Raw genomic sequence first — 12,691 nt, 5'->3', positions numbered from 1 at the left:
TCAAATAGTGTTATTTGATGTATATCTTTTTTGACACAAATGAACCAAACGGCTTTCCATATGTATTGAGAAAAGGGCAGCCTTTTGATAAGAAAGCTAATATCCACATCCCTCTCCCTCATACATTCACTCTTCTTCCATCCCTCCCTAAGATCTCTTCTCCAAGATCCTACTCTGTCATCCTCCCTCCCTCTCTCTTTATCTCTCTGTGTAATATAATTAGTGTGTAGGGAGATGAAGAGTAGCACAGAGAGGATGTTGGGATGTGTAATCCATCCATTACCTGGCTGTCGAGCCCAGAGCAGACCCCTGATAATAAAACTATTAATACGCTCTGTGTAAGTGTGCGTGTGTGGCTCGTGTATATATGTGTGCGTGTGTGGCTTGTGTATATGTGTGTGTGTGTGTGGCTTGTGTATATGTGTGTGTGTGTGGCTCGTGTATATATGTGTGTGTGTGGCTCGTGTATATATGTGTGTGTGTGTGGCTCGTGTATATATGTGTGTGTGGCTCGTGTATATATGTGTGTGTGTGGCTCGTGTATATGTGTGTGTGTGGCTCGTGTATATATGTGTGTGTGGCTCGTGTATATATGTGTGTGTGTGTGGCTCGTGTATATATGTGTGTGTGTGGCTCGTGTATATGTGTGTGTGTGTGTGTGGCTCGTGTATATGTGTGTGTGTGTGTGTGTGGCTCGTGTATATGTGTGTGTGTGGCTCGTGTATATGTGTGTCTGTGTGTGTACAGCTCCTGATATTTAGACCATTAATACGCTATTTAGCCGAGGCGTCGTGACGGTGACAAACTACCGTCGTGTCGCCCTGGGGAGCGTGTTCACGCTGCGAAGCGCACCACAGCAATGCAGAGCATTAATACACGCTAAGGAGCTCAAACACAGTGTAGACACAACACAACACACACACAGAGTAGACACACACACACACACACAGTGTAGACACACACACCACACAAACAGATCCACACCACACACACTGCTGTATATCCTCTCCCTCTGTCAGCGTGTTGGGGGTCCATATCTCATTAACACGCTGGCAGGCTTGTGTGGGGGGGGTTTAATATGTACTATGTATCTTACAAGACGCATAAGAACATGATTGGATGATCAAAGAAAATGGAGACTACCCTCTCTTTCCCCATCTTTTTCATGATCAATATATCTAGATGCAGAAAGTGTACACCAGTTCTTCCTACTGTAACCATCAATGTGCCCATGGGGGGGTCTAATCCACCTGAATATCTATGTAATCTATTGAAAGTGTAGGGTGAGGGATGAGAGCTGGACATGATTCTCACTCCCTCTCTAGCTGAAGATGGAAGTACCTCAGACGGATGTCTACTGCTGTTTGTCTCAAATCCTCAACGCTGGCTGCTGAGCTCGGCAAGGCCTAATTAAGATCAATATTTCAATGTTTTTGTAAAAGCGCACAAGAGAGAGGGAAAGGGGGATAACCTAGTCTGTTGTACAACTGAATGCATTCAACTGAAATGTGTCTTCTGCATTTAACCCAACCTCCGTATCAGAGAGGTGCTGGGGGCTGCCATTATCGACATCCACGTCTTCGGCGCCCGGGGAACAGTGGGTTAACTGCCTTTCTCAGGCAGAATGACAGATTTTTACCTTGTCAGCTCGGGGATTCGATCCAGCAACCTTTCGGTTACTGGCCCAACACTCTAACCGCCAGGCAGGCTCTAACCGCCAGAGGTGGAGAGAGAGAAAATAGAAGAAAAATCATCTTTCCAGAAGTCTCCCTGAGCACAAACAGAAAGGGGAACTCTGTTTCTTCTTCCCAGCTGATTGCAGTAAAATACAAAGTTATTATAAGCAGAGTGGCTGGTCCAACAATAAAGATCACAGTTCCTTAGTGAGAAATGATTCATTAGCTCTCCTCACTCATCCAACTATTTTCTTCGGTCTTTACCGCTCTCCCTCAATTCTCTCCATGTCTTATAGATTCAGGGTGGGAGTGTTTTAGATGAAGCATTCTGGCTTTTTCACTGACTCAACTACTTAAGCTTGGCAAACGTAGTAGTAGTAGGCAAGTATGTAGATCTTTCTGTCAAAGCTGCTTTTTAACATGTTGCCTCTTTCTGTTGACGTTCTCTTGACTTCATAAAGTGTGTGTGCATGTGCCTGCGTGTCTCCCTGACAACTGAAGCTGATTCCTTAAGACCAGCATTTAAGACTTTAAGGGGACCACAAAAACTCTGGGGCTCTGATAACCTTAAAGCACCCCCACAGGCCCAGGGGAAGACATTGGATAGAAGAGGGTTAACTTAGCCTCAAAGCTTGTGCTTGTGCCAACCCGGCTCAAATAAAGGATCTCCCGCTCGCTCTGTGGATCTCCCGCATGCTGATGTCCGTTTTGCTTAAATCGGTAAGAACTGCACCAGCAGCAAACTCCCAATATGCAAAGGCACAATGAAAACCCTGACTTCTTCTAAATATGTGTCTCAAGCCCTCGGCCACACACACACTGCCCTCTTCCCTCTCTCAATGAATGGACCTCACGGCAGATCTGCTTAAATGTGGCATTTCAATGTGGACTGCTTAGCTTGGCGTTTGGGGTCCAGCTCCTGCTTATTTGATAAAAGCCCAGCCCCCCTTATAATGACTTAGCGCATCTTAAACTTCAAATACCTTGATATGATTTCTGTCCCCCTTCATCTTACAGTAGGGTACTTTTATTTTCATCCTAGCCAGCAGATTTGAGCCAGGAAGAGGTGGTGTTCCAAATGGCATCTTATTCCCCATTTAGTGCTCTACTTTTAACTATATCCCTATGGGCCCGGGTCAAAAGTAGTGCACTACATAGGGAGTAAGGTGCAATTTGGGATGCACACAGTGTATGTATTTCATGGCTGAAGTGTTGGACAGGAAATTGAGCTCAGCACCTTGTCAGGATCAGGTGCAGGTTGCATGGTGGCTACTCTGCTGCCCTATCATCTTATATTATAACTTACTGAGTGCCCACCACCTGTTATTTATCTCAACATCACTAGACCACACCAGTCTCTATGTAGGGCCTGGGGGCCTATGTCTTAAAGTTAAAAAAAAATATCTTCCTTTAATTTAAATCAGGGGCGCAACTTTAGTTTTAGACGTGGGGTGGACATTATAGATCTTTCTATCCAGTTTGATTAACACTCCAAACAGCCTACCCGACCGCTCGGAGGAGTCAGCCTAGCCGACCGCTCGGAGGCGTCAGCCTACCCGACCGCTCGGAGGCGTCAGCATGGTCCTAAAGCACACCGTTGCCTGGTTTTGTTTCACATTCCAATGATACAAATGGGGGGACAGAATGCAATTTCAGAATTTGGGGGGTGGACATGTCCCCAGTGAAAGTTGCACCCCTGATTTAAATTGACAATGAACTAGACTGCCATGATTATAGCATTCATTGTCCCTAGTTTAACAGCCTAACATAATAGCCTAACATAATCTCAAGAGAAAAGACAAGTGAGCAGAATCTGTGTTCATGCAGTATAAAGTCCTGCCCTCCGTCAAGACACATCACGGGTATCGACGTTCTGCTCAACCTTCCATTTTGATTTTCTTTAACCTGCGTGCCTCACCAAATGAAGAGAGAAGGCTATGTCTCCACGATGAGGGCGCAGACTGCGCGATACTTAATTATTTGTTGATCTGCGGAGGTGGGTCGGGATGCAATTTGTGGTTAATTATGAATAAAAACCCTGCGCGAGGGCCATCACGTGGAATAGCCTAATCCTAATTATCCCCCTCGCACCCTTCTCGCGGTCCCCTCCGCCCGAAGGCAATGTGGTTTGATTTTATGGATAGGAGCGTGTGGCGCTGAATCCATTGCAGAGGGTAGGCTAGTGATTTGGGGGGCCCGGCCTGGGGATGTCAGGGTCTTCCTTACCCCTCAGACCACAACTTCATAGAAAGGATGGCATTGTGTTTGTTTTAACCGAATAATGATGTTGCATAATTTACATAAAATAAGAAGTGTATAATCAGAGCTTTCCACTTTTACCATCTCACTTTAGCTCAGTATTTTTGCATACTTGTTTTCTATTCGATTTGAATTTGGTATTTCATTAGGTTTTGAAGTGAAATCTCAGAACTATTTTGTTTGATTTTATGATAGTGAGAGTGTGCACTATATTTGATCATTCAGTTATAGACTGGACTTGATCTATTAGCACAATTTGTTTCTATTCTTTTTTCGTTGCTTGCTGAAAGTATTAGTCTAGTTTGGTATGTAAATGGTGATGTTATTAGCCTACTCGGATACTTTATTATTCAGAGTTTTGTCACAAAGTAACATGGTTTACAAGGAGATAAATGTTTTCTAACTTAGTTTTGATTGAATAGTGCATGCACTTAATAGAATAGATGTCTTGGATGAATGGCACATTAAGATATAGGCCTACACTCCAGGAGTGTTTAAATTAGACTTTTCACCTACAATCCAAGCTACAAAAGCTATTGGGCACTATTCGTCTGAGACATGTCGTGCAAAGGCACATTTCATAATAATGTATATGTATCTAATGTAGTAAGGGTTCACACAGTTCCAAGTAAACATGTATTTCTCAGAGAAAGCAGCACAGCTATCGCCTTTCCATCCAGTGCGTCTTGCGCGTACCTTCCCTGTGCCTGCCTCTCTCCTCTCTGTGCAGTAGCACAAGCTCCGTCACTAGAGGGGGAGATGCACCTGTTCCGCAAGCCTGCGTTGTCAGTTCAGCTGCCGGCTGGTCAGCTCAAGAGGTTGCTATAGGAAAATGCAAATTCTCTGCTTTCATCTTCTCCCATTGGTCCGTCACACCTCGAGGTGGGCGGGTCGGGCGCGTGGTGTCTTTTAAAAGTGCACATTGCCTTTCCCAGCGTCTCAGTGAAACTGCTTGCTTGCGCTGCACCGCAGAACTCAAAGTAACGACTATCTGCCCGATAGAGAAAACAAACTGTGACAGGAATTTAGCGCCTCACGCACACACACACACACTCATCTCTCTCTCACACGCAGTACACAAGTCTCCCAGAGTGAAGGGAAGACGGCGAGGACCGGCGCAAGGTTCCCAGAGTGAAGGGAAGACGGCGAGGACCTGCGCAAGGTTCCCAGAGTGAAGGGAAGACGGCGAGGACCAACGCAAGGCTCACAGAGTGAAGGGAAGGACCGTGTACCGTATGGACGGGCGCGTTCGTAAGTAAAGCGCAACCTGATAAATCTGGACTGACCATTCAGAAACTGGACCACTCTCCAGTGTCTTAACACCACTTAAGGAAATATCTATTTTTAATATCTACACCTATTTTTTTGATTGTAAGAACTCTTAGAACTTATTTTTCTCCGAACCATTCCATTGTGGATTCCAGCAGATGCAGAAAGTGACTTTGGCACATGTTTACGCATCTTTTACACGTGCGTGTCTCTTGTTCTGGGCTGTCGTGGGCCCGTGTCATGTGTGGAAAGTTTTATTCTGATCCTGTGTAACACATGCTGCAGTAACTTCAACCGCGAGCCTGCTGCTTTCTCGCCCTCTTATGACTGTAGCGAACACTGTCCTCGCGCCAGTGGAGGCGAAGAAGGATACAGTAAAATACTTGACCACAATAACACCAGAAAAGGAGCAGCCAGAACAGTAGAGAAGATACAATCCATCCACAGTGCTGCTTGCTTTATCATCTGCTCACTCAAGGACATTAAATCAGAGGGCGCGAGCAGGTCCAGAGGTGAAGCGAGGACAAGACAGGTTGGTGTCGACAAATTTCACCGGGGGCTCCAGTTTCAACCGGCCCTGGCCCGTGGTATTAAAGCGTGCATTTGACCAGGGATAAGTTGTCAACAAGAGAAGCGGCGAACTGGCAGGTGTACAAGTTCATTTACACGCGTACATATGCGCCGCTATAAATAGCAGTTGTTTTAAGGACTAGCAGCTTAATACGAAGTAGTCTACTCCCCTCTTCTATCCAATCTCACAACCCCACGCACAGGGACCGGGCGTGTGCGCGTGCCTATATATACGCCACACAGACCTCTTCGATTCGAAGAAGCAATCTGCATCTGCGAGGGCTGCCGGTTGTCCTGCCCGGTGTCGGTTTGGCTGTGAGGGCGGGAGTCGTCGCATGGACTGACATGGCCACCGACCTCGCCATGAGCGCAGAGTTGCCCAATAGCCCCCTGGCCATCGAGTATGTCAACGACTTTGACCTTATGAAGTTCGAAGTAAAGAAGGAGCCTCCAGAGGCTGACCGTTACTGCCACCGCCTCCCCCCGGGATCCCTCTCCTCTACCCCTCTCAGCACGCCCTGCTCCTCCGTGCCTTCATCGCCCAGCTTCTGCGCCCCCAGCCCCGGTGGCCAGTCGGGCCAAAACCTGGCCAACGGTGTCAACAGTAGCAACAACAGCGGAAGCAGCAACCCCCAGAGCTCGGGCGGAAAGCCCCACCTGGAGGACCTGTACTGGATCCCCAACTACCAGCACCACATTAACCCTGAAGCGCTCAATCTGACCCCCGAGGACGCCGTGGAGGCACTCATCGGCAACGCCCACCACCACCATCACCACCACCAGGGATACGAGGGCTTCCGCGGCCAGCAGTATGTAGGGGAGGACCTGTCCACGGCCTCGGCCGGCCACCATCACCAGACCCACCATCACCACCACCACCATGGACACCGCCTCGAGGACCGCTTCTCGGACGACCAGCTGGTCAGCATGACGGTGCGCGAGCTCAATCGGCAACTAAGGGGGTTCAGCAAAGAAGAGGTGATCCGCCTGAAGCAGAAGAGGCGCACGCTTAAGAACCGGGGCTACGCACAGTCCTGCCGCTACAAGCGGGTGCAGCAGAGGCACATGCTGGAGAGCGAGAAGTGCACGCTCCTGAGCCAGGTGGAACAGCTGAAGCAGGACGTCGCGCGCCTGGCCAAAGAGCGAGATCTCTACAAGGAGAAGTATGAGAAGCTCGCGAGCCGAAGCTACAACGGTGGCGGGCCCGGTAACAATAACAGAGACCCCTCTAACGGAAACCACGGGAAACCGGCCTCCACGGAATTCTTCATGTAAGAGACTGAATCATGGCATAAGACTTTTGCCTCCTTCAAACTTATTTAAATATTTTTAATGACTATTATTTGTATTTTTCTCAGTTTACATTTTATGTTTACAGTTATTCCTTTGGGGGGGTGCTATCAGTGTACATTTTAAATGTACAACATAACATAATGCTTTATATTTATTTAAAGAAATAAGCAAGGTCGATGCGCACATACAGTAAGTAATCAATGTGCGCAGATATAATTGTTGGATTGTTGGAAGTCTTAAAGATTGTGTTTTGGATTAACTTCAATACACCAACACCTCTTGATATGGACATTGGATCACAAACTCTGTCAAATCAATAGACTGATTATTATTTTTGATGCAATAGATCTCAGAGAAACCCTGATTAACGTTTGAAGTCTTAATGAAAAATATGAATCAAACTTGCCAACGTATACCAGACAGAGAAACTCAACTGAAAACTGTTTTGATTCCTTATATGGTGTCTTAAAAGAGAGACTCCAGCGTCTTAAAACTGGGTGGAATCAAGGAAGAGAAACCGGTATTTATCATATTGGGACTGAATTGAAAAGAAAGAGGGCGAACCACAGAAAAAGCAATAGCCTACACCTTTGCCGCTCCTGCAGGCTCTGTCGACGGTTCCGACTGTGATGATGGAGGGGCACATGATATAGCCTTTCTTCCCCGTTAACGGAAAAGGCAACCTTTCTGAAAATTGCAAGTCTAGTTTCCATCCCTTTTAGCAACCCTGCATGCAGGACATGTATGGTACCCCAAACCTCAAATCCTCTCACCCCTATATGTTATGGAAAGCATGGCCCATGGTTCTTTCCTTTTCTCTTGCTACTCCTCTCTCATCGCTCTCTACAGTAAGGCCTGGGTATGCAAAAACACAACTTTATCCCCCTATAACCCCGAGAGAAGTAATAAAGAATGCAGAATAACCTGCGACCAGAACTAGTAATCTGCTATTACAAAATGGATGCGTTTTACCCGCTATTTTCAATCGATTTTTCTATTGTTTTAAATGAAAAGAAAAACAAAACAAAAAGAGATGATTAACTGAGCCAGATTTGAGACTATTTATTCCCACGTGTATATGTGTATAGAACAGTTATTGTTACCTTTTAAAGCTTTGGTTGCTTGATGATGATGATTCAGAACGTCTTAATGCAATGTTTTAGGACTATCTTACAGCATGCAAATAGTCTACGATAACTTCCTACTTCTACTAGACATGTATGATGTAAACAAGAAGTCTAACTGTACTAAGATGAGAAACATTTTGGATTTTTTTTTATATTGATAGGACCTTTGTTGCATATTACTGTTATGATAAGGTGAATAGAAAAATTCGATGAGGTGATTTACTTAATGTAGCTACAAATACAAGGACTGCATTCGCTGCTAAAACTCTATGCACCAACCTAACTAAACTCTTAATAAATGGATTTTCTACTTTTAAAAAAGTGTACAATTTGAGGTATAATAACAATAAAGGTGATCTAATGGCTTGTGAATAATAATTAAATAATTCCGCAGTCCGGTGTCTTATAGCTCAATATAGCCTATTCTGTTTTATCTGATGTGTAGAAAGATGCCTGGCGGATGCTTGGATTGTCGATGATCATCTTTTTCTGTGAGGGTATGATTAACTCAAAAAATCATTATTCTGTCAACAAGAAATCCCTGGTTCATTTGTTACCTGCTGCCTAGATATATGATGTGCAATATTGTGCAGAAGTACTGAACCACTTTGCCAATGCCAGTTAGTGCAAGGCTGATGGCGACATATGCAGGAATACAGCTAGGTTGACAAGAGAATTATGAGAGGTGTTTGCAAATCGGATCAAAATGGAGTGGGAGACAGATGTTTTCTGCCTCCCAAGATAAAAATAGATTTTAAAAAAGTTATCCTTGTAACGCAAAATCAATTGGTCTTAACTTTCAACGAAATCATTTATTTTGGTGCTTTTTCTGGTTTGACAAATTTAGTAATGTTTTAGTGAAAAAAAACAATATTGATCAATTATCTTTCAATCAATTAATTAATAACTCAATCCGTAAATATAGAGCAGAGTTATGTTTTTGGCCACCGAGATTGAACCTGTATTTATGGTCTTGAAGTTAGTTAGAATTTTTAGAATTCCAAAGTGACGTAAACACTCTCGCATCCCGGCAACATGGCGAAGTATTTTCTGCACAGTGCTGTCAATGTATAGCCTATCTGTATAGCCTATATGATTTCTATATATTTATTCGAGAAACATTTAAATGTCCGAACGTGTCAATAACTCAAGGCAATTAAATGTTTCAAGATGGAATGTTATTGAGAATCTTGCTTTCATAATGTTTAATAAAAAGTTATGTCCAAAATTTGTTCATCTCTTCCCATGTCTTTCGTTTAAATGTATCTTCAAGCATTGAAAATGTACGCCGTAAAAATAATGTTTATTCAGTAGGCCTGCAAACAAAGGCTCTAAACATTTACAGTAGCCTAATAACAAAATAAATAGCAGGTTTTCTTAATAAATAGGCGTAGCCTATGAATTATTATCCCCTCGCTTGAAGTTCTCCGCTGTTTGCAACAGTAACGACACCTGGATTGCCTTTACAGAACGAGTAACTCATGTTCAATTATATTATTCATTGTATTCATTATATTATTCATAATGTGAGAATATCCAGTAAAACGCAGGCGGATGTTGTAATAACCGGGCAATTTAAGAAGCATCCATACGCGTAGTATTACCAAAACTATTCATGAATCAGGCAAAACGTACTGACATTACTTAGCCTATAGTCCACAGAGTAAAATAAATCAACGAAAAGCTAATATGTTAGATATGTTTGTGGATGATTATACTTTTTAGGTTCTGCAACGATTGTCCTTCTAAATAAGGCAACTAAGCGTCAACAAAAATTGAAGCAATCTGTTGCAAAAGGTAGGCTATAGCATACAGAAACGAAACAACAATACTCACGTTTGTCTTATTTAAAATGGTAAAGTATTAGCTATTTATTATTATTAGGCTTTTATTATTATTATCACAATTTCATCATTATCCTGACTTTCTTGTTTACATTGTTATGTATTTTAGGCTACACTTTACCTACTTTCCTAATTCTTATCTCAAACGAACAGTGTAGCCTATTATCACACATCAACCGCAATCACTTGAATATGATGGTATTTTTTTTCATTAGAAACAGTGGGAACTTTGCGTTGTGATTAATCTTAGGCGATAAGAGAGCGGTGTTTGTTTAGATATCTGTAATGACGCACATTAGTCTCATTTAACCGCGGTTCGACAGAGGATGGGCACGAGCAGCAGTCCTAGTCCCTCTGCTCCGTATCCAGTAACATCACTGGACCAATTTGTCTTTCCATAATGCCGCGTAGGCTACTATTGGCTACTCTTCGTGCAGCCCATTCTCCCCCTGCCACGAGTTTGTTATACTGTCCCGGGACAGCCCGTCACTCAGCGGGCCTCTCAGGGACTTGGTGCGTGTTTGCTGCTGGTGGGCCGGCGAGGATTCCGACGCAGCGGAGGAGGTTCTGAGACGACTCGGGCATAAAAGGTAGGAGAGCCGACGCCTCTCTCCAACCGCAGTCTAGTTGTGTGCTGCATGCTTGTTTGTAATGTGTAAACAGTAAACACGTTTTTTTCTAACATGGTTCAGTGATGCTCTGGTTTAGCTGTTTTTCGAGCCAAGCCTATTTTGGGTCAGTGTGTGTGTATTTGTGTGTGCTCGCCCAAGCACGGTGTGTGTGTGTACGTGCCACTCATTTCAAATGCATTTGTTTTTCCTCTCAGGGTGAGCAGTCAGTGAGGGGTGAGGTGGCGATATAACATCCACCCAGACCATTCCTGCAGGGTCAATTACATCATGCACAATATTACACCAGGCACCAGAACTCCGAGTACGTCTCATGCAGGCGGCTTGCTATTATTGGGTTTAGGACAAGCAAGAAACACATCGCTAACACACAACACTGCTTACCAGACATTAGGTTTGATAGCAATACAAATGATCTGTGCCAGTCGATTGTGTATGTACAGTATGCTTGTGTGCATATTCATTATGTCGGTTGTAATTGCAAGGCTTTCATATGTGTACTTGTCTGTGTGTTACCGTTTGCACAAGTATATCTAGCTGTGTAGCATAGGGCTTAACAGTCAAACAACAGATTACATCTAACTATTCGTTTGCTGGTCTCAGTGCTGCATCACAGTAATCTGTGTAGTACTGAAGATGCAGGGAGAGGGACTCAGAGTAAGTGTGTTGTACACTGAGAGAATGAAGAGCTCAGCACCACCCAGACCAGGCGTTGCCATCACTGCTATGCTGTACAAAACCTCAGGTTATAATTTAACCATGCTGGTATTAGTAGGTGTGACTAGAAGTTATAACAGGCCTCTGTCTGTATTGTCCTGTAATAAGATCCCGATCTGCTAAATAATCGCTGAAACACCTGCGTGCGTTTTTACATGCATGCTATGTATGCGTGTTGTTGTTTTCTTCGTCCCTCCATGCTGGTTATATTTCTAGGGAAATGATCCTAATTAAATTATAATTTTCTTTGGTTTATAGTCTATATGCTATTGCAGCTTTTGACCTCAGTTAGCAGTTGGCACGCTTTAAAATCAGTAAGTTACATTTCATTGGATATTGTTTACATATTATTTACAAATTTCACACTTGCTTTTCCATACTTGCATTTTCATCTATCAAGTTATACGTGTTCAACAACTGAAGCTAAACAATTTGTTAAATGGTTTTGCTTTGACTATGAACGTAATGATTGAATTTGCCAAATCAATTTTCTCAATGGGCCATATTTCAGTCTCTTCCCTCTTTCCTCTCTGCTCTCACTCCTTCCCCACTCCCCTTCCTCTATCCCCCCTCTTCCTCTGGTTTTTGCTGACTCAGTGTATTCGCTGGGTGGCCTGACAGCCATCACTTCCCCTTGCCACTGCTGCTGCTACTACACCTAACCTGACCGCACACACCCCAATCTCCAACATACCTTAACGATATAGTATAAACATGCATGCACACATTTTATAGATACACTCTATTGCTGTCGGTGCGTAAATGTGTGTGGCATTGTGTGTGTCTTATTATGGGTATGTACAGTGTAGAATGTACATGTTTGCTTCCCGGTGTAAGGTTACTTACGGCCCAAGGCACACTTGAAATAGATAAAGGGGGCGATAGACTTGGAAAAATAGAGGTAATGAAAACTAAGGAGAGTGATCGAGAGAAAGCTAGGGATGAAAGCGGAGGTGCTGTGTCTCTGAGATACTGCTACTACCTACTACTGCTGCTACTACTACTACTGCTGCTACTACTACTACTGCTTCCGCGATTCCCCATAGTCAGCGTCAGAGAGAGAGCTACATTTGTCCGCCAAATAGCAAGGCTTAAATTGGCACAGTGAAACAAGACTACGTCTGTGTAGTGTCTAAAATTAGGTTTTATTTAGGCTACCTTATCATAATGATTTCCATGTAACTTTTTTTCTGTAGGCCTATTGGTTACTTATTTTGGACAGCCTAACACCAGTGATATAACAACTCAGTAAAACCATGTAGGCCTAGTAGGCGATAATAATGTTTTGTTTTTCATTGTTTGAGAAA

The 12,691-nt window shown here is 43.7% G+C and overlaps 1 protein-coding gene across 1 annotated transcript; it reads left to right on the top strand.

Moving 5' to 3' along the window:
* The first annotated feature begins 4,869 nt into the window (after positions 1-4,869).
* On the top strand, positions 4,870-9,425 carry mafaa (MAF bZIP transcription factor Aa). Its single transcript, XM_071346118.1, has one exon. The coding sequence runs from the start codon at positions 6,120-6,122 to the stop codon at positions 7,047-7,049; it is 930 nt and encodes a 309-aa protein (XP_071202219.1). The 5' UTR covers positions 4,870-6,119; the 3' UTR covers positions 7,050-9,425.
* Positions 9,426-12,691: the final 3,266 nt, after the last annotated feature.

Source organism: Salvelinus alpinus, chromosome 16 (genome assembly GCF_045679555.1).
Source record: "Salvelinus alpinus chromosome 16, SLU_Salpinus.1, whole genome shotgun sequence".
NCBI lineage: Eukaryota > Metazoa > Chordata > Actinopteri > Salmoniformes > Salmonidae > Salvelinus > Salvelinus alpinus.
The sequence above is the reverse complement of the archived record's forward strand: the minus strand, read 5'-3'. Positions and strand labels throughout refer to the sequence as shown.